The sequence below is a fragment of the Gavia stellata genome, chromosome Z (assembly GCF_030936135.1).
Source record: "Gavia stellata isolate bGavSte3 chromosome Z, bGavSte3.hap2, whole genome shotgun sequence".
Lineage (NCBI taxonomy): Eukaryota > Metazoa > Chordata > Aves > Gaviiformes > Gaviidae > Gavia > Gavia stellata.
The window spans coordinates 29,123,737-29,146,746 of record NC_082637.1 but is presented as its reverse complement, the minus strand read 5'-3'; the positions used below and the strand labels follow the sequence as shown (position 1 = coordinate 29,146,746).

General features: G+C 43.6%; 1 protein-coding gene across 1 annotated transcript; it reads left to right on the top strand.

Moving 5' to 3' along the window:
• Positions 1–5,959: 5,959 nt before the first annotated feature.
• TMEM174 (transmembrane protein 174) lies at positions 5,960–7,656 on the top strand. Its single transcript, XM_009808237.1, has 2 exons — positions 5,960–6,591; positions 7,557–7,656. The coding sequence occupies exons 1-2, from the start codon at positions 5,960–5,962 to the stop codon at positions 7,654–7,656; spliced, it is 732 nt and encodes a 243-aa protein (XP_009806539.1).
• Positions 7,657–23,010: the final 15,354 nt, after the last annotated feature.

Here is a 23,010-nt window from a genome sequence, read left to right as displayed (position 1 = left end):
TAAATTAGCGGTAGCAGCCTTCAGGATGTAGTGACAACAGGTTCTAGTTCTATTTTGTGATTGTTTGCACCCATTATCGAACTGAAGGACTTGCTTGTAGTAGGTAAGGATAATTAGCAGGAACTGAGTTGCTGCTGGCCTCTGATGCTTAGGACTTGCTCTGAACCCTGTTTAAGAAAAGCAGACCTGATTCTCTGCCCAGAAACAGAAGGTGGCAGAGCTACTGTTTGGGCTTGGTTCAGCATGGTGAACTTACCAGCATTAAAACATCTTGCAAGAGCCATGTCTGTCTTGTTCATCTGAGTCTCTGAACACCTGCATGCTCTGGGACTTCAGCTACACTTCAGCTTGTCTTCTGCCATGCTGAATTTCAGGGAACCTGGCAGTAACAGAATGTCAAGATTTGAATTAAGCACTCAAGTTCTCTCCTGTGCCTAGGAAAAGGTGAATCACAGAATCATTAAGGTTGGAAAAGACCTGTAAGATCATCAAGTCCAACCATGAACCCAACATGATTGCCTCGTGTCATCTTTCTATGAACATGCCTCTCACCTGCAGTGTTCTTTAGAGAGATTCAGGAGCTCCTGCATTTGGCCATTTATTTCCACCTCTGTGTTACTCCCTCATTTGTGCTAGGGCAGCTCTCTGTGCAGCCACACAAAAACCAGCCAGTGAGGGAGGTATATTTAGCCAGCAATAGAGCTGAGGGGCTTATGTGTGTAGACTAATGAGCAAACGCAGCACAGAGAGGGATTTAGTATGTGGGAGCTGATTAAACTGGTATGACTCAGCCACAGGAAATGTCTATGAAGACAGGGGATCCACAAAAGCCAGCAGGCATTTTGTCCTCTTTTTCTCTCAAGTGTTTTTTACCTAGTGAGTTTTTCAAGGATGCTGTTCCTTGAATGCCTTCTGTAATCCAATGGTTTACTATCTTTTTTATTATTTTTTTTAAAGCTTTGGTTGCTAACCTGATTTTTAACAGTGGTGCCCACTGCCCTGCATGATTCATGCAAACAAAGCCTTGCACATGTCAAAGGAGCTTGTTTCTCTCCCTGGATTTGTCATGCTATTATATAGCAAGTACAGAAGCTGGGCTATTCTTCCTAAAAGATCCCATGCAAACAAAGACCTGTGTTGGCTTTGTTCTGTTATTTGAATTACTAATGAACACTCAAAAAGCATTTACTCTAAACAAATAGATCTTTAAATATGTCACCATCTTTTTTTAATTAAAAAAAATAATCGCATCTGATTGCTAACTAACTGTAAAGGTATTAACGTTTTGTGCTGCCTGAAATTTGCTCAATCAGTTGTTCCCAAGATGTACCCAAGAGACCAGACAAATCAAGTAGAATATGTTGACTCTGAGCTGAGTCCTCTGGAACTGAAACATGGTCTTCTTGTTTTTCTTGAAGGTTCTTGTGTTTTGATCTTCTACTGCAGGGTCTCCAGTGTGGATCATTTTATTTCTAAAAAAGCAGTCTTCACAGAAAGCATACTTTAGAAGGCTGCTGACCTGACTCTTTGGAGTCAGCACCTGAATTTCCTGGGAAGGTTAGGTGTTACTTACCTCTGAAAATGAGGATTGAAAACAGAATTTCTCTCTGTACCATTTTGAGAAGATGCTTAGGAAAGAGTTCAATGTACAGCTGTATTAGCATCTTCCATTTTTGACTTGGAGAGTCATTCCTTGAAAACTCAGTGGATGTGCTGGGTGCATCTCCATAACCTGCTCAGCACAGAGAGAACTAACATAGCCAGGCCAACAGTATTTGCTTACTGCGTTGTCGAATCTGTTTCAGCAAGGTCAGAAAATGTGAGTAAGAGGCTAGCAGATCTGCCTCCACCACTGAAGGCTACCACTGGGTGAACAGCATTAGTGGGAGGAATTTTTGATGTGGGGAGTAGGGGTGAAATGTCTGTATTAGAAAGGAAGCAACACCTTGTAAAACTATAAAAGTAGCTTAAAATAATACAGAATAGCATTTTTATTGAGGAAGTGAGATACTTTATTGTGACACTAATGGTGCTATAACCCCCCTTCTGCCTTAAGGTTAGCTTAAGTGCTTGACATACAAATGCTAGAGAGCAAATCAAGTTGGTTACTGATTCACACTTACTTAAACAGGCAAAGTGGGAGGTAAGGATTGCTTATCCTCTGTGAGTGAAGTTAAGGTCTCTTTTCCTTGATGCCTGCACTGACATTGCTCTGCTTCTAACTGCAACTCTACAGTCCTTCGGGTAAGAGAAGGATTGACGAAAATGTAAATGGATGCCTCTTCTCTGGGCAAAGTCTTTCTTCCTGTGTCACCAGCAGCTAAAAAAAAAGGGAAAGCTAACTCATTTGAAGAACTGAGATTGCACAGATCTCTGCAATGATGCTATGTTTTTGGGATAGCAGCACTTGCTGGATTGCACCCACTCCATCCTTGCCCTTTGTGGTTTGTAGCGCTGTATCCATCTATCCCTTTTCCATCCTACCTTTTCAGAGTCCTGGCTTATGGGGCATTTCTGTGTCCAGGCAGATATTTTTGCCATTACCTCCACATTTCTGCAGTGAACGTGTCAGCTTTCACCCAGATCTGTGTTCCTCCCCCTATCACACATGCATGTATCTAGATAATTAGGTATGGAAATACCTTCACTTTGGTGTGCCTGCTGACAAGACAACATTCCTTGGGCGCATATAAAACCACCTTGCAGGTAGATGCAGTTGTGGGCAGCTGGCTGAACCTGCTCCTCACAGCTTATTTACATTTTGAGGCTGGCAGTGCTGTAGTACAGGGCTCCAGGATGCAAGGCCCACTAGTTGTTCTTTAGGTACTCCTCTTTCACACGTAATTCAAGTTTTCCACTAAAGATGCCACGTACAGTCGCCTTTCTCTAGGAAAAAGTCTCTCTTAGTCAAATCATTAGCTCCTTCATCTCCCTACAATTGAACATTACATTGTGGAGGAATACTTTGTACCTACTCTTTTTATAGCCAATCAGTGTGCAATACCATGGTATAATTTTGTTTTATACGACATCTTTCGCATGTTCTATGACTAAGTCCCTGACTATATTACATGCATGTAAGAAAATAAAAGCTCACTACAATGGACTGATAATGTGAACAACTATGTAAAAATTAATAGCAGAAGCAGAGGGGGAAAGGATTAAGTGAAGGCCTGTCAGGGTTTGCTAGGATGACTCTTGACACAGGTTAGAGAACTGAGGAGCTGCAGAGTGTTACAGAAAACCTGCTCCCAGCAGTAAGCGCTGCAGGGAAAGTCTGCACTGGGGATAGAAATTTGTGTAGAGGAACAGAAAGCAAAGCAGTGCTTGTGTTCGGGGGTAAGGTCCCTGAAGCAGATGGGAACAAAGGTGTAGTGAGATCTGAAAACAGCACCCATTCTGAAAACTTCACTCTGACCAATTCCTTAGGTTTCACAAAACTTTTCTTTTGTTCAGGAGTTATTCCAGGTGAAAGGGGATGAATTTAGTAAAGCAGCATCTTTAAGTGAGTTCCCAGAACACACACTTACTTGGCAAAGCAAAGTACTGGCCTCAAAAAATCGATGTGATCTGGTAATCTCTTAAGACCTTGACAGCTGCCTGAATGCATCATTGCCACTATCTGGGGAAATAATGGGAGAAACATGGGGAGGCCTAGAAGAAACTATACCTTACAAATAGGGGGCAGTTTATAGGGAAAGGTGTAATTTTAATTTAGATCCTACTGCACCACACAGAAAGTGTTTTCCATCCCATTTTCAAAGTTCAAATGACAAGTAGCCTTGGAAGAAACCACCTGTATTCTCCAGCTCTACCATGCACTTGTTCAACAACCATGAAGTCATGTCCTAGGCCAGAGGCAAAGAGCGTCAGCCATGGGATGATGCAACACCCAACTTGGAAAACTCTGACTCCAGCCAGCATCTAAGGACCATTGCGCAGAACCAAGGAAGTGCTCCAGCACAAACCTGTTGCAAATAGCAGTTGCAGAGCTCTTGAATGAATGAGAGGAGGAAGATGACACTACATCTGTATATACCATTAGTTAGACAGCTATTATGATATAATGCTGCTCTTAAAAGGATGTTGGAAAGCCTGGAAGATTCAGCAAACAGTGACAAGAATGATTCATGGTATGGAAAAACCTGACTTGCAGAGAGCAGCAACAGAAGTTCATTTCATTAAGTTTACCAAATATAAGGTTAAAAGTAACTTAGGTTTTGGCTATAATTACCAATACAAAGACGGCTTCTCCAGCATTTCAGCACTTTCTAATTTAGTTATCATCATACAAAACCACTGCCTTGCAAGCCCTAACACTTTGCTCAAGTGGTGCAGAGAGTCCTGACTAGATTTGGTGCTGGGGGAAAGCCTGATCTTGAGTGTATATGTCAAAAAATTTGTCGGCACCCTCGGTGATAGAAGAGACATAATACTGACTTCAGAAACTTCCCAGGTGTTTTTTAAAGGAGTCCAGCACTAATACTCCTCAAAGCCAATCTGCTAACAAATGAGAAAGACACGTCTGCAATTGCATTCAGGATCAGTTCTGAAGGCACCAAATTCAGCGAGCAGCTCCTTCCAGAAGTGAGCTGTTGTCGCACTGTGTCATATGAATGCACAGTAGACTAAAGGCACCTTTACTGATTTTGAAGAAGCAGTCTGAAAGGTGAGTTTTCTAGTTCTAGAGCAATTTTTATTTTATAAACCTCAGGATAAGCTTGCTTCCCCAGAGCTGCTCGTAGCAGGAAATAGCATTATACTTTCTACCACCTGAGGAATAATCTCAGTCCTGTGTGTACTCCCCTGCTATGCTAGTCAAAACAGATCAAGTAGTTGGAGACTTTTCCTCCTTAAGGAATTATACAAAGACGTTCTATCAGACCCTCTGACAGGAATTACTTTAGTCTGAAACTGTTAGGAAACAGTAAATCTCAAGATTCAATTAATTTGTCTGTTTAATATATGGGACATATGTTCAACATAACAATTCATTGCGATGTAAAAAAAAAATTCTAGGTAATTCTGAGTACAGGATAAGATCCCTTGCTTTACCAGGTTTAACATTACAGGAGATGCTTTCTCATTCCTGCAGTGGTGCACTCTTCAGGTTATGTGGGCTTTCTTCACTATAAACTTTGAGGAAGGGGTGGAGATCCTCCAACAAAAATGTCCACAATTAAGTGGAAATTACAGAGCAATTACGCTACCTTCAAACAGCTGGAAAGCTTTGGCTGGATTGAAATAAGTCTTCTCCCACAACCAGCAGTTCTCCCAGGCTGTTCAGCACTCATCGCGCTGTTGCCGCTTACCCTCCCACCCACCCGCTGCTCCCCCTTGGCGAAATACCAGACAGCCTACTTCGATTTTTTTAAAACCACGGGAGCTCTGGACTGCAGATTGAGCTGCAACAGAGGTCCAGGCGTGGCTATAAATGTCACGCTGCAGAGCACTGCAAAGCACTCCCAGCAATGACCACACGTTTTCCTGCAGATCTGGGTTGCTGGAGTGGCAACCCAAGGAGAGCAAGAGTCGCTGCACTGCTGTTGACTAAACGTATGCTGTCCATATGTTGGATGCATCAGCTGGCAGGGGGCCTAGGAAAAGCTGCGGTGGCTGCAGCTTCCTTTCTCTTCCATCTGGTATGGGCACAGCGAGGAAGTATCAGTGGGTGCCAAATTAAAGAAGAGGATAAACAAAGAGATTCGCAGCCATGCAAGGGTGAAGCCATTTCGGAAGCGATGGTGGTAATTCAAGAAGTCTTTAATGATCGCTTCAGGCTTCACTTCCCAGACCTTTATTCTTCTAAGCAAAGTTTATTCTTTCACATGATGGACTCTGTTAACCATACACACACAAAGTTCTTGTATAACTAACCTGAACCTTTGACTTTAAATGCTCTGCCGAGTCCCTTACAAGTCCCCTTTCTCTTGAGGCAGAAGATACGTTATACTCAGTAATGGAGCAGAACAACAATAATGTAGAAGATTTCTCTTTGAATGTCTTTTCTGTCACTCCTTATCAGCCAAACAGATCTGATGTCCTGGTGTCAGATGGGGACAAAGCCGGCGCCACTTTGCTCTTTTCAGGTGTGTTTTTGGGACTGGTGGGGATCACTTTCACCGTGATGGGATGGATAAAATACGATGGCGTTACTCACCTGGAGTGGACTCAGTTACTAGGACCTATTCTGCTGTCTGTCGGGGTGACTTTTATTCTCATTGCTGTTTGTAAATTTAACATGCTTACATGCAAGCCCTGTAAAGAACGAGAGGAAAATACATCAGACCTTGACCAGACTGCAAGTGGACAGTCCTTTGTCTTCACCGGCATTAACCAGCCTATAACTTTTCACGGTGCCACCGTGGTACAGTACATCCCTCCACCATACCCAGCCCAGGAAGGCATTGCTGTGAGTCCTGGCTACCTTCACCCCGTGCTCAGCTGCTGCGGCGCTGTTTCCTCCAGTGCCTCACCAATTCCCACCCCGGGCTCTGCTCACTTCTGCCCTGCCTACCCCCTGGATAACCCGTCTTTTACTGGAGATGAGAACTACGCTACTTACCCTGCAGAGAATACCAGGAATCAGAGGTACATCTTCTGAAATTCCTTAGTATGTTTGCACAGAGGCTTCTGAGTATTTTAGGTAGAATGTATGGTTTCAAAGGAAACAAAAGCTAGTCCAGGGTGTTATCCTTTCTTGAGATTACTTTTTTCTCTGTTAGGAGTATTTCTTAAGTAAAGATTATGGAGACATACTTTTTCTGGAAAGCATTTTTATCCAAATTAAATTCACTTATGAATCCCCTTCAATTTTCAATCTACTAAATCTCTTGTTATTTTTGAAGATATTGGTATATATGCTCCTGCCCATGGGGTTTTTTTATGCTTATCTTACTACCTCCAGGCTGTTGACCAGAAGGTTATTATATGTACAGCCAGAGGCTTCCACTCAAACACAATCACAACACACAAGTCAGCGCACAAACAGCATTTTTATGACAACACAAGAATCGGTTTGGTACCAGATGTTCTCTCTCCTGATTCGGCCTGGTCACAACACACTCCTCTCCCACTGTAGCAACCTTCGAGCTTTTACTCTTCACCTAGTTTTGGGGCACAAACAAGATCACTGATGCTACAGAGCAGTATGAAACTGCTTTGATCAGACACAAAATAATTTTATATAGTTATTTCCTCCAAGGAAAAATATTCTAATTATAGGAATTACTCAGAATTATATCTCTCCTAGAACACAAGTCACTTTTAGTTCATTTATCAAACTCTGAAAGACTGCTGACTGACCCACTGTCCTCAGCAATATGTGTGACAGCCATAGGCAGCATGAAAACAAAGGTCACCTCCTGGCACTATTATACTTCACAAAAAGAACAGAGCAAACAGTTGAATCACAGTAAACTTCATCTCGTAGCATTTTCTCAAGAAGTCAGGAAGTGCTTTGCCCAGATAAGGCTGACAGGATGCAGCACTGAGGTTACTTGCATGCTTTCTGTTTGCTAAATTCTTTTTGTGCCTGCTCCTCTTCCTATTTTCAGGTCAGAGGACAGTTCTGATGAGCCAGAAGAACTGCTGGAAGACTACTGTGATGACTTGTCACCTCCACGTTATGAGGAAATATACCCACTGTCTTCCTAAAATAACCATGGATGACAGGTGACAATTCTAAGAGACACCAGCTTTTTAATCCTGAAGAATCTTTTCTTTAAACACTTGCATGATAAGCAAGTGTGAGAAAGATCTTGATACTGGTACGCAGTTCAGTATCACTGAAGATATTTAACCAATCCCTTCTTTTTCTCCTTCAAAATTCATTAGCCCTTTGCTATGCAGTCTAATAGCAGAGCTATTAATTATTTAATAGCAAAACTATTAATAGCAAAGCTGTTAAACTCAAGCATCTAAATCCATATTACGGTTGCCCAACAAAAAGCCTGATTTTCAGACTTGCTGAAACCAGTGTGAACTGTGAATGCCCAGGATGTTTGTGGAAGGTCATGATTGCTCCTGGACATTCAGCGTCATTAGAAAAAACTTGATTTATTCTTGATATATTTTTCATCTTGATTGCTTGGGAAACTTCAAAAGTGCTCAAGTGTCTGATCCATGAAAATGCCTATAATGTATTAATGCTGTCTGATTCGTTAGACTAGCTCACTCATTAATAAGTCTAGTCTACAGATTAGACTTCTTCTGCCTTTTTCACCTATACAACCTAGTCCTGTGGGCATTTTTGGAGCACCCTGCTTCAACCAGAGCACCCCAGAACAGAGAAACTACAAATAATGACCTCTGCCCATTTTTACACAGACCTCTAAGAGATCCTGCATGCATCAAATTCTGTTCTCTTCCCCACCTGATGGGAGGCAAAGCACTGTCTCCCACTAGGGAGTCCTGACAACTACTACGTTAATGTCCCTAAAGAAAATGGCACCTTTCTGAAGCCTTGACAGAGGTATGTGGTCCTACCAGTTTTAAAGGCTTTAACAATCACTTCTCCCTGCTGCACCCTTACTCTATGGGAAAGCTGTGGTGGAACCCCTCCTGAGGTCCTTTCTTGTTTGAATGTGGGTCCTAGGCACACAACTCAGGCTGTATTCCCCCAGAGCATCCAGGCAACTGTGGGCTGCAGTGAACTTTCTTGTTCAAGTTCAACTTTCAAGATCAACATGGTTCCAGGCATTGTATCCACCAATGGATTTACAGCTGTATCTAAGACAGGATGAGGTGCATAAGCTCCGAAATCTTGCAATCCAGACAGGAGGTCCCAAAAACCTTTGTTCAGGAGCTGTCTAAACCCCAGAGCAATGAGAATGCCATGAGCCTTTTCATTTTTATTTTGTACTTCTACATATGCTTCACGTTCTGCTTTTGAGCGTGCCTAGAAGTGCCCTGACACAGCTGGACAAGCCAGTATCTCCCCATGCAGGATCCCATCAGTTTTGCCTATCTGCCTCAAATGGCTCAAACCCAAAGCTGTTCTCGGCCCATGCCTGCTGCAGCAGGCACCACGGAAAACGATCTAGAGGACAATGGTCACCATCCAAAGTAACTGAGAGGTGTGCTGCTGGTGTGCCTGCAGGTCAGTCTCCTGGCCTGCAATAGCACGGCTAAAAACAGATGTCCATTATGGAATGCATGAACTTTCTCTTACTTGCCAATACAGCTGTCTCAGCTCCTGCCAGTTGTCGTCGATCTGTGATTGATCTCATTGATCTCATTCCTGAGGGCTGGAGAAGCCTGGTGTTGAGCACAGGCAGGGCAGTACGGGATGTACCTGGCAGCTGGAAGTCACCAGGTGTCCATGCAGCCTTGCTAGCAATCAGGAGACATAGGTCTGGATGGAGACGTGCATTCAGAACATTGTCCAGTTGCATGGAGCTGCAGGTGCGCACCGACCTCCCTGTCCTGTATCCTTAGAGGGTGCCAAGAAATAAAGCATTCTTGGAGGGGCACAAGACAGCCGCTGTGCTCCACAGTGATGGACATGACACCGACAGAGGTCATATTTGGGGCACAACATTTAAACTGACTCAAAGCTGGATTAGCGACTGGACAGTGACTACAAACTATGTGCAAGGTTTTTCTCATTAGAGAAATATGGGGCATGCTGATTTTCAGCAGCGATGGCCTGGTGGTTAGCAGGTAGGCATGTGTAGTTGAGAAAGGCAGGCACTCTGTGTTCAGCATGATCTCTACCAGACAGAGAGAACAGAAGGTCTGAAAATAAATGCAAGTTTCTCTTATGGAAATCTCTTGCTCCTCTTCCAGAACTTACACGGTGAACTCACCCTCTCTCCACAGCAGGAAACTGGAAGGTCCCAAATCCCCAGTTAGTTCCACATGGACAGATTCCTGCACTTAGCACGTAGTTCTGCTGACTCCAGCAAGCGCTGCAGGAGCACAGAGGTCAGGCTTGATGGATCCAATTGCAGGACTGGGGTCAAAATTTCTACCCGATCACCCTCGCCCACAACAAGAAAATTCCTTCAGTCAGAAACCACAGATTTTTGCTGCTGCTCTTTTTCCCAAATACATGGCATAAGCATGTTTCATGGGGTAATCATAGCTTTATTTTTATGACATCAAATTGTACCGTAAGAGTAAATGTGAGAAATCCAGAAGGTTGCACTGTGGACTGCATATTGGTTTTAAAGTTTACTTCTGTGGACACTAAGTTCATTGGAAGAGCCCTGGGTTTCTTTTTAGAGAGAAAGCTGCATAAATAAATTTAAATAACTATGTATTAAAATTATCTTGGCCCATCAGATCAATTCTGCCTGAATTCTGTAGGAGTCTTTTCATGCTGCACAGATATTTGAGAAGCTCCAGTCTGACAACATTTCCTTGCTGTACTGACTGCTGATTATTGTTTTTAAGAACAGAGCAATATTCTATGAAGGCTTTTCTTCCTCCTCTTCCTTCCACCTTCTACTTTCATCCTTTTTTCTAACATTTTTTTTATCTTTAGGGCTTTTTTGCTTTTGTGACTGTATCCTCAGTGATATAACCATCACATGAATTCACCTCTCAGCATTATGATCTCTTTCTGCCCTGTGATGAGTGAAAGAACAAACCTATTTGGCCAGACCTGCAACCAAGGTGAACTGACAGAGCCCTGCTAGATAATACTGACTTAACTCTTCAGAGCACCTGGAAGATTGTATTTGAGGTTTTGCTCAATCCACTTTTCTTTTAAACCAGTGCTCTTTAAGCAAAATCACTCTCTCGCACATTGCCTGCAATGCTACTGCAGACTTGCAGAGTGATGCTTTGTTATAGTCAGATGCATCTTGAATTCTAGCCATAGTGACAGAATATTGTATGTGAATATTCAGCTATGTAACACTGAATGGGTTATTGGGATTTTTCCTGATATGATTCCATTTATAAGATTTTGACCATAAGCTGGTTAACATATGAAATCAGTAGAGACATGTCTCTTGATATGAAGCTGAGAACTATCTGTTCATTGCAGTAAAAATTCTGCGCAGAGCCGCTCTAAGATCGAAGGGCTATTTAAAAACACTAAATGCCACATGCCAAATGCAGCTGCGGGGTGCAAATTTCTAAATCTGAAGTCTCCTTTTTAACATCAGTGCTGCGTATCTGTGGGGAAGTACAGGAACACACGAGTCAAGGTTTACTTTGCTTTGGTCTTGTAGCACTTTCTCACAAAAGCCTAATTTCACCAGAGGTGCCTGTTTCTGCCACTGATGCTCCCGTGCAAGTGCCTGCATACGCTCACCCAAGCAGAAAGCTGGTACAAGCGGATGTTTAAACTAGTAGCGCTGAAATCCTTCAAAGAGTTATTTTTAAAGTGAATCGGGATTTAGGAAATTGGGGTCTCGGGAAAAAAATAAACCCGTAAGTAGGGCTCGTTCCTTCCCAGAGAGCTCTGGTTACGCACACAGCAGGCCTTCGGCGCGGGGTCCCCGCGGGATGCTCGGGGCTGCTGCGCTGCGCCCCCAGTCCCGCGCGGAGCCCGAGCCCCAGCTCCCCCGGGGCCGCGCCGCTCTCCCCTGCCCCAGCTGGGCCACGGCCGAGCGGGTTCACCCCGAAAGCCGCCGGAGGGCTTTGCCCGCCCACCTCCCCGGCCCCCTTCCAGCTCCCCCCGCCCTGCGGGCGCACCCCCGCCGCGGCCCGCCGCCCCGCCGCCGCCAGGGGGCGCCGCAGTGTCCCGGAGCGGCTGGCGGCGTCGGCGGCGCGGGGCCCGGGCCGGGGCGGAGGCGGCGGGGCGGGGGGACCGGGGCTGGGGCCGGGGCCGGCGGCGGGGGCGCCGGGGCGGGGGGACCGGGGCCGGGGCCGCCCGGGTGCAGCCCCGGGCCGCGGAGCTGCAGTGCCGGCGGCCGGCTCCGCATCGCGGCGCTGCAGCTCGCAGCCGCCGCCGGGGCCCCCTTTTTGCTCACCCGCCCGCGCTGAAATTGGACGGCGGAAACGCGATCGCGTGTCCCCACTGACTCGGCGGGTGGCAAGGATGCAGAGCCGGTACGTCTTAACCTGCTGCCTTGCTGTATGCCACCTGGCTTTTGCGCCGGGAGAGCTGAAGCTTTTCTCCCTTACAACGAATACTGAAGATGCCATTAAAAAGCACGCTGAGCTCCCACACAACTGAGAGTTGGCTTCTTTAAGGAAAAAAGTACCTCTGGTGAAAGACCCAGTGAAATCACGGAAGAACTGAGTAACCCCACTCTCGCAGGAGGAGTGGCCATCTGAAAGGAGTTCAGCTTGTGGAGAGATGCTGCACCGTGCACTCACACCCTCCTCCTCCTCCTCACCCCTGTGACCTAATGGGACAGACTTCTCTCTGCATGAAGGAGCAGGGAGGAGTCCAAGGGTCATTTGCGAAGAACTAGGGCGTGCTGTTTGTGTGCTGCACATAAGATAATCTCTGCCTGCTGCAAGTATCATTATTGGCTCCACTTCAGCTGTCAGACGTCGGCAGGACGTGCTGAACGTTGCTATTGCCACTCCATCCCCAGCTGTGCCCCAGTGCGGCAGAGAAGCATACAGCAGAGCCAGGTGGGATCTCACAGGCTGTGCCTGCGTTAAGAGGGGTCTCTGCAAAGTGAACTAGCAGGTGCGGAGAGCCCGGTGTCCACATTCACTGCACGTTGGACAAGTTTCGTACCAGGCTTAGTCCTGTGGACTGGATTCCAATTAGCAGTTGAAATACAGAAGCTGTTCTCGTAGGTTGTGTTTTCTGGTTCGGCTTCATCCAACAGACATTATTCAGCTGACACCCGTGATGTGATGCAAAGTCCCACAGGGCAAGTGGGGACTGTAGGGAGAGTCTCTTCAAAAGTGCCTGATTTAGAAACTCTTATTGCCCTACAGGCATGGGGTGACTTGCAGCAGCTGCAGGAGTTGCACATGGTGGAGCAGACCCATGTGGACCTACACAGGAAGCTTGCCTCAGTTTCCTGATACCAGCGAGCTTATGGGAGAGCCTCTCCCAGTACTGTTGGAGGTTACTTTGGGAGGTCTCAGAGCACAGTGTCAAGACCTCCAAAGTTACATGGAGTCTAATTTTGAGGTGGAGCAGGCTTGTGTCTTCCTGAACAACATTTGCGAAGTGATGGAGAAGTTTTTCCATAGGGAACAGGCAAAAATGGCTCCCTAGCTCATGTGATCAGTCAGAAAATGCCCTTCTGAACCTCAGCCCATGTGTGATAACAGCACAGGGTCAAGGGGAAATCAGTAATGCCATGCTTACTTGTATCTGTGCCATGTGTAGCAACTCTAATGAGCAATTGATGGCAGCTACACACGCTATTTAGCAAACACCATGGGACATGCTGTAGCAGAGTAGCTGCTGTACATGTTTTATAAAATCCTAGGATGAGATTATTGCTTTCCTGTTTGGGCTATATTGTATCAGATTTTTTTAAAAGATAGTGGATTCTTTTTATTTTTGCAGGCGAATCATCAGTCTATATGTAAGATGCTGTGCTTACTACTTAGGGAACAGGGCATGCTCTTTAACAGGCTTGGGTAGATGACTTGACATTTTAATGTTTTGCATAGCTGCCACTTCCTCTTACGGTTCAGGGGGTACTATCAAGAGCTTAGCTTTAAGGTAAAGCTTCAGCCTTTGTCGGCCTGAAGACATACCTAAGGGAATATTGAACAATAATGCAGTCGAGTAGGTGACTGCCGAAAAAGAAATAGGTGTGCATTTTAAACTTCTAACTATGAAACTGGTGGTAGCTTCCATGCTAACAAGCACCGCTTGGGCTGCCCTTCTTGGTTTTCTGTTGCTCTGCAACCCAAACCCAGACACCAAAAGGCCACGCCAGCATTCAAGGCAGCATTGGCTTGTCACAGCCTCGTATCCCCAGGCACCTGCCACATTTCACTGTGGTCGGCCCATACAGCGTTGCCTCACACAGAGGCCTGGCAGCTTGAGAAGGCTGCGGTTTGTACCTCTTTGCTGATTTTGTTTGTCATCATTTATTTTTCATCATTTAACATGCCACCTTCTGCATCTATGTAGAGAAGGACACCAGTTACCACAGAACAAGCATCATGACAACTGTTTCATTATCTTCTTCTTCAAAAAAACATTCTTTAGATAATCAGTTGGCCTCACTCTGCTTATGTCATCTTAAGGGAGGGAGGAAAATAAACTAAGACTTCAGCAGAAATTAATCTCGTCAGAACTGTAGAGGTACAATTTTTGCCACAAAACAGCAGCTCCCTGCAAAATCTTCCATGGAAAGGGACAGAAAAAAGACAAACAAGTTCTTGTAAATAGTGAAGTCACATAGCTCCAAATCTGTATGTATGTAATCCGTCAACACTGTGGTCTTACTAATCCTGGTAAAACATTAAGGGAAAATAAATATTATATTTACCATATTTGCTCAAATAAGGCTTATATATTCCACTTCCACAGATTTTGCCCTCAAAATCAGAGGTACCTGAGTGTGTGGTGATGTGCCAACACTGCATTATTGTAGAGTCTTGTGTGACTTTTTGGTCTTTTGCAGACACACAGGTGCTTGCTCCTCCTGCCCTCCAAGCTGGCTGGACAGGGACTGACTGATCTCCCAATCTCTTTCATCCATGGAAGCCCTGAACTGCCACAGGGGCACAGAGCACCTTTGCATCCGCCCTGTTTTTTGACCAGATGCTTTTTTTCACAGACAGAATGAGCACAGCTCTTCTGTAAAAGCTGTGCAAATATGCACATGCTTCTTCTTTACAAATCAGTCACATCAGATATGGACTTTATTCTTGTATTTTAAGATCCTTGAATGTGGCCTTTATTTGTATCTAACAAATCTTGAGAGGCACAGAACGCTTGATAGGATGAATAAAGGCAGTAATATGAAATGTCTAATGCTTCTTGTGTGTTTGTGGGGTTTTTCCAGCCTGTTAAAACCTGGGTATGCTGGGAAAGAACAGGAAGGAACATAGAGAAGAAGCTGAAGTTCAAATCACATCTGCAAATCCCTCCCTCAAATGTAGTGACATCAAATTCCACCCAGCTTCAAGAAAGCCACACGGCAAAGGCATAAATATCCAGAAAAGTGGGAAGATGATAGAAAAATGGGGAATTGCAGGAATGCCAGTGGAGGATGGCTTCTATTCTTATACTTCTATAATGGGAAGGAAAGGCAGGGAAAAAAGAGCAAGCATAACAAATCAGTGATGGGGAGGGAAAAAAAATGGGGAGCTCTTCATGCCACCAAATGATGCAAGTGAACATTTTCCTAAACAATGTTTCAGTTAAAAATAATTTCTTAACTCTTCCAAGTAAACACAATTGAGATTTCCTCCTAGAACTGCATTTCTGAATAAATTCCATTATATTCGAAAAAGCTGCTAGATAGGTGTGTGAAGCATAAGAATATGCAAACAGACAGACATGAACAGCAGCACACACACTCAAAAGTAGAGTAACTTGCTTAAAATCACCTACTGTAGGGCTGCATCAGTGGGAACTGGACTAACGTGGCAATTGATGAGAGACTGCAGCACTGGGAGCATCAAAGTGGAAAAGATTTGCACAGCTCCTGCTGTGGTAGGCAACTGCACAAGCCCTTTCATAAATTGTTCAAGCTGCATGTTAAAATCAGTTAGGATTTGGCCTTGCTTTTAATGGAAGGTAGGAAAAAGTCAAGAAGAAAGAGTAAGACCCAACATGGCAGAAAAGAGAGAACAAGGTAACAGCTAGGGGAAGAAAAATTAACTCCTTTTGCACATTATGCTACCCGTCTTAAATGCTTCTATACCTTATGCTACCTGTTTTAAATGCTTCTACCTTCTTAGCCCATACTTTGTGCGTTGCACTTAATATTGATGGTAAATCAAAATCAAGCAACAAATGAGTTAATCTTTAATGTTTACTTAACCATACAGACCAGGAGGTGGTGACCCACGGGGTAACATTACTAAAATGTTTTAGCTTTACATTACATGTTCAAGTATTTTATGTTACCTTTCTGTTATTTTCACAAAAAACAAGTTCTCCTCCATCTGTTTCACAAAAAAAAAAAATCCAAATGAGCTGCAAAACTATGCCCCTGCTTCCAAACAAATAGTGAAACCTTCATGTGAATAAATACGCCTTCATAATCAAAGCTGGGCTTGTGATCTAACTGGATAATAATTCACTTGTAATATCATCAGCTCAGAATGAGTATCAGCCTGAGTATTGTTGGTGCAGGTGTAACTTAATGAATTCAGGTTCATTTTATCTGGCACTTAGTTGCTTATATTGATGTTGGGAGCATTAGGTCCTTCAATTTTTCATAACAAGCAACGCCATTAAACTGCCACAGAGCAATATAAATCAGAGATTTTTCTTAGACCCCATAAAACAACTAACAAAAATGTTATGGTGGCCAGATTCATCAAGTGCTTTTATACAGCCAGCAAACAGAACTGACTATAACAATTTTCATTTGGCTTCTATTTTTTGCTGTTGTTTACACAGTGTATGAAAATCAGTGTGGAAATATAAGAGAAATAGTCTAGTCTGAAGAACTCACTGTCAAAATTGTAGAGATGATAACAGGATCCTGAACATAGAACAGGATCTATGCTTGTACGCTTCTCTGCTGCACTGGGACATGTATTTTAGTCAAGTTACATGCACAGTATGAGCAATGAGGACAGAAAACAGTGTGTGATTGCAGAGCCGAGTGACGTGCTCATGTAGAGCATCTTGGGGTGCATGAGTGTTTGTAGTTGATATGCACATGCAGGAATGCCTAAAATACATACATCTTGATTTAACCTATTAACACACATCTATATTAAGTTGCTGAAGACTGAAAAACAAGAATGGAAATACTAGGAAAAAAAGTATCCATTGGTATTTTTCAGAAGTTGATGTTATTGTTCATTGTTTATCAAGACATAAATTGTTTTAATTGTTCAGTTTAATAGGAGTTACAATACATTGTATAATAATAAAAATATTTCAGAATTTGTATCTCACAGATAAATTTTCCATCTTCCATTTACTAAAGAGCCGTCTAATCCTGATTTGATGCCCCTCAACAGCAGAATTTTATGTCACCCAGCTCTCTTGCCTCTCACCAGCGTGACTAACTTTGCCTGACCTGCCACAAAGAACTAAAAGAAATCCATTTGTTTCAAAAGTGGAAAATTACACACTGCCTTGCATGCTTCATACACTAATATGTTTTTCAGCCCTCTGTCAAAAGTTCTAAGATGCTCATTACCTGCAATATTGGAATAAATTCAGCCATGGTTCCCTAGGCATAACCATTTAAAATAATGTCACTTCCCCCCAGTTATGCCAGATTGGCCCAATACATCTGAAAAATAATTATCTTCATATCAGCTATTCGCTGCCATTTACCAACCAGCTATAGGAGCTGAAGAATATGATGAACTCTTCAAACCAGTTTTAATCAAATAGCTGCCAGAAAATGCCCAAAACAGAAATCTTTGCTGCTTTTACAAACAATTTGTAATTAATGTATGAATAAACTGCATATTTGAATTTTCACCAACACAACTGTTTTCCCCAGGAAATCACAGTTAAAAGCTGAAGTGAATGTTCCTTTAGAAAGTGCACTTTGTTTATAGAAATAGTCTTAGCAGTTAATGTCTGGCAAACCTTCAAACTCAGAATTACATTACAGTTGTAATTTTAACTTCATCATCTTAAATAGATCCAGTTTGGATGTATGAGTACAAGCAAAGTAGGACAGCCCTCAAAGAACTGCCTTTAAGCAGGCTTTATTCTATCCCATGAAGCTTTGTAATTCCTTCTGTTATTATTAATAGCCGTTAAGTGCTGACAGCATGCTTGGCACCAAATGAAACGCAGGAGCAGACATGGTTCTTGTTAAGGGTGGCCCTCAGGAGGCCATTTACTGTGTGTAACAACAACAACAACTTTATTGGAGTAGTAACCTACTAACACAGCTGCAGCTGGAGTGTCAGGAGATGTCGCTGTTTAGACAAAATAGTGATGTGCACATGCATGCAGATATGACTCTTTTACGCATTAACTTTGTCACAGCTAACAAGGCTATCAGCTGAGCAGACAAGACTTCCTGAGGTAGCCAAAGAAAAGCTGTGGCCCAGAGTGACATTTTTGCAGGGTTTTCTCCCTCAGCAGTGGGAGTACAGACAACTGGGACGGGCCAAGCGCTTAGGAGCACCACAGGTGCTGGACGCACTGTGATGGAAGGAGGACCTCAAAGGGCAACCCTCTGCTGCTAGAGGCTATGTCAGGATCAGCCCCAGGATTAAAGGAAATGGCAGAAAAGGACAGGCAAGAATTTCAAGCAGAGGAGCCTTGAAACTGCCTTATGTGGAGGGCTTCCTTTTGAGCCAGGAGCTACGGAAGCGTTGAAAAAAAGATTTAAAGGGACTGAGGGGATGGTGTGGGAGGCAGCTGCAGACCCTGAACCCAAGACACCTTGAGGGAGCCAAGCTGGTGCTCCAGAGTGGAAGGCAGGGTCTCTGCTCTTCTGCTGCAGGGAAAGCTGGCATGCCTGCTGGACACCATCTGTCTACAGTCATGGGTAGTATACAGAGATGATGCCCAATTCCTGACCTTCAAGGTCCTATCAGATGTCATTGGCCAGTTTTAGCCTAGCCTAGATCAGACCTCTGCTCCATCATCACCTGTGGAGGGTAAAAGGGAAAGAGAAGAGAGGCAGTGGCACCAAAACTCTGCTGACCAGTTCAGCTAAAGCTCCACAGAACTAGATGCTGCACCATGTGGGGGGTAAGTTACCCCTGGGCCTACAGATGTTGGTCGGTGATAATGGCAGGAGAAAGTAGGTCCAAACAGGTCAAATAGTTCTCTTGAAACTGTTTATCTTAGTTTCATTGTAATTGCCTGGCTGGCCTGTTTCCTGCTGCACAAAAACTTCCCTCCCCCTTCAACGTCACCTACTCTCGAATATATTCAAACAGCCTCCTCCCCTCTTTGCTGTTTGCCTTCTAACACTAATTTTAGATGCATCTGCTTTTTGAGTACCTTTGCCTAAAAGCAACCAGATTGTCAGAAAATGCTTAATAACACTCTGAAAACCACATAGCTTTAAGGTGTTACAGCTGGGTAGTCCAAAAATGATTCATTCAGAAGTCATTAGTCACCTGTGGCCATTTAGGCTATAAAATATATGAATGAAATGGATTTTTTAACTTCCTAGGGAATAGCCTTGCTTTCCATACTCCTATACGCAGTGTTCCCAATGTTTTTCTGTAAACCCATTGATTCTGTCTGGTGTATTAACACTTGAGTTTGCAAAGGCTCTTCTCTACACAGTGTCTAGAAGAGTTACACCCATTTGATCATGATTTATTTTTAAAAGGAGCATTCGAGGGGGTGGCATGGGGGGGAGGTCTGCTGGAACTGCATAGTGACTGTGCAGAATGAGCTAATTTTCCGATCATTCCTCTGCTGGGAATGTGCTCTCATACCTCACACAACAGCAAAGCTGTGATGGCGTTATTTGCAGACAGGCATCATGGGGTAGATGTTTTCCAATGCACCAAAGGGATCTGAGATCATAGGCGCCCTGCCCACGTTTCTGGGATGTGCTGCACTGTTGTGGCTGCAATACAAGAGGCAGAAGTGCCAGCAAGGCTAGAGCTAGTTGCCTCAGATACTGGCAATCATATAGCGGGGGCAGCATGGAGGGCTGAACAAACTGTTTGAAAAGCTGAGTAAATATTCAAACAGTTCACCCATGATGCTACAGCTGGACTACTAATAGTGTCAAAGCTGATTTTCAGCTGTGCTGCATCATGTTGCAGTGGCTGTGGAGCAGATCTCCTCCCCCTCCTTGCACCACTGTGGTGCTGATATAATCTTTGTCTAAGGAAAGATAAAAGATACAACATGCCGGCCAATCCAGAAGTGGCTCGTTTTCTAGAAGATTTTGATTGTGGCAGCAGAGGTAATGTGTATGTTACAATATCACAATATCACGATAATATGATAGTGCATAGGAAGCACTTCACTGAAATGACTGTTGGCTATATTAAAATCAGTATTTATATAGCCTTGGTTTCTCCTTTCTTTCGAAGAAAACTCCAAGTTAAAAGACTTGGGGATAGAGAAGATGTCTCCCTCATACTCACTGTTTACTACTGCTTGCTGCATTTCACATCATCATTGTTCTTTAAGCCCAAGGCCATTCCCAGTCTCCCTCCTCAACAACGCATCCACATGACATGTCTCCTATCACTGCTCCTCGTTTCCTTCTGCACTTCAGTACAGAGTATGCTTGATTTAATTGTTTTTTAAACACTAACTCCTCCGTCATCACAGTAAGAAGAGCAACCTTGTGCCTCTGCCATAGAAGTAGCCTCTTTATTTTGCTGTTCTGTTAGTAAATTAACCAGCATTTCACTTCTCCAGTATCATTGCAGATAAGATAGTCATAAAGGCATTTCCAAGAAGGCTTGGAGAAGAATCAAATGTAGAGTTGCAAAGCATCCTAATTAAGGCACAAAATAGGCCTGGCAATCCTCATAGTACTTAATATGTCATCTTCATCCTATCTCTTAAACCCAAAAATCTGCAAACCACGACTATATTGGAGCGTTATATCTGCTATAACTTATGTCAACTTGGATCACACACCCCCCTTTTTCTTAAACAATGTTTGGCAGCCAACTGAGTGTGGAAACTAGACTGTTTTACATTAGTCAGCAGTACATGTAAATCATTCTTACCAAATGATTTACTGTGGATTACAAATTCCTATATGGCATTTTAAGTTAATGATTAGGCAAAGTAATATATCACTGAAATGATTGGGTGCATATGTATTTTGCCTTGATGATTCTAAATTTCTCTATGGTTTGGAAGACTTCTCTACTCTTATTTTCCCCAGCTGAAGAAAAAAAAATATTTTTAAGATAAAAGGGTAGAAGACCCCAACGTTTCTGCCTGTCTTCTCCACCTATTGCTTAAGTCAAGAGGATTTTCCTCCCTGCAGGAGAGTCAGGTCATGACAAGACACTGGTAAGTTGGTTAGTGCTCTCCAGACAGATATTGGCAGGTGTCAGTATTGCACAGCATTTCCACACCTTACTGTGTCCCAACAACAGGAGGAAAAGCTGGAGGGAAAAGAGTTAAGACTTTATATCAAATAAAATAGTGAATGAACCATCTGGAAAGAAAAAATGTTATGGCAGAATATGTAAAGTGGGGTATCTCCCAGGAAAAAAACCTGTACTCATTCTCCATGCACAGACATTTCTGCAGACTTCTGAAAATTGTAGGTGTCCTATGACAGTGGAACAAAGGGATTTGCTGACTCTGTCTAGCAAGTGGACTTTGAAAGCCAAGTGAAAGAAAGGTAGAGCACACTAATAAAACATGGGCTGTTGCACCAGATGCTCACAGGTGACTGGGATCCTCAAAAAGAAACAGTGACATAAAATAAATTATTTGTTTATTTTATTGCTGTGGGCCAGGATCCTCCAAGCGCTGAAAGATAACAAGCAACTTTGCACTTACAACATGAATGAAATAAGGAAGACAATTATCTCTGCTTCAGAGGCAATAAAAATAAAGGAAACCACTCATCAGTGCAAAGTTACCTGTGTACAACTGCGTGCAAATCAGGACTTGTGGCCCTAACCCTGTAGCCTGTTGCATGCAAACAGCTGCACAATTGGCTTCACTGGGGCTGTGTGTGGCTGCAATTCATGTGAGCCTCATGCTTAGCATAGCAAAAATAGGTAAGATAGGCATTGCATACTCATTTTGGCACCAATCACGTCTTCCATCTGCAGTTTCAGGTGGTTGACAAATAACAGACAGGATTACTGCAACATTTATTTCATTTATTATGCCCTTAGGTCTTACTCAAAGCTTATAGCGAATAAAAAATGTAAGTGCCAGAAATGAAGGAGTGATCTGATACTTATTATTAACTTCTGCCTGGACTTCCCGATCCCCTCCTCAGGTTTCCAACACATTGTGTAACAGATCAGGTTCTGTACATTCCTCAGAGAAGGCTACCCCACAGGTACCACAGGGGGTATGCAATTTCCACCATCATGAGTCTTCACTAAAAGTTTTTAAAGAAAGGCACCTCTCTCTTTCTGCACCAAAACCAGAGATGTTAGGTCTTCTTCCTCAGCCAATGCCAACACTCAAGAGATGACATTTACTGGGACAAGATTTCAGATCATCAGACAAGGGCAATGCTTTTTGTCGGCCCTAGGGCAAAACCGAGAACCACTGCCAATCAGAAATCACAGGCACAACATTGTCTGATGGAGAAGTAGACTGAAATGGATGCTATTCAGGAGGAGTGTCCAAAAAGAGGGTTCAAGAGCAATCTAATCCTGAAGTGGACAAGGCAGGGATATCACAGATTCTCACCCCATAAAATCATGGACTGTGATGCAATATGGAACGAAAGCAGTCACAAACTAGGGGCAACACCAGTCAGTCTACTCTGAAATCCAGAATTCAGCCTAAAGTGCCCAGGTTTCCTATACAGTGCATACACACCTAAGAAGAGGGCCCAAGCAGTTATGAGGTGGAGCACGGAACTGTACAGAATGGGCTAATGAAGAATGCCAGGGACAGGGGAGCATGTGAAATCCCGTCTGACCTTCTGCAGTTTAAGCACCTGATGGATATCTCTGTAGGAAGCTCTCTTCACCTACCTGAGTAATACGGCCCAGTACCCCCTCTGGATCATACAGTCCACATAGAGAATGGCATTTGTCTCAGGTGAAGGAAATGTTACTGTTGGCTATATAGTTTAAAAAAAAAAAAAAAAGTTTATTACAGCATTTTCTCTGGAAGTGGGAAGGATGCCTTCATTTCCTGTCTTAGCCCAATGGCTGGTGGCTCACACTTGCATCTGACCTATCCATAAAACCATAGATGTTCTTCATTCCTCTTGTAGCTGTATGGAGTGAAGAATTTAGGCTAACACATGAAAGAGCATGGCTCTAGCTTCATAACCAGCATCACTCGTAAGGCATGGGAGTTCTGGGGCTTTGAGTCCTCTTCTGAGG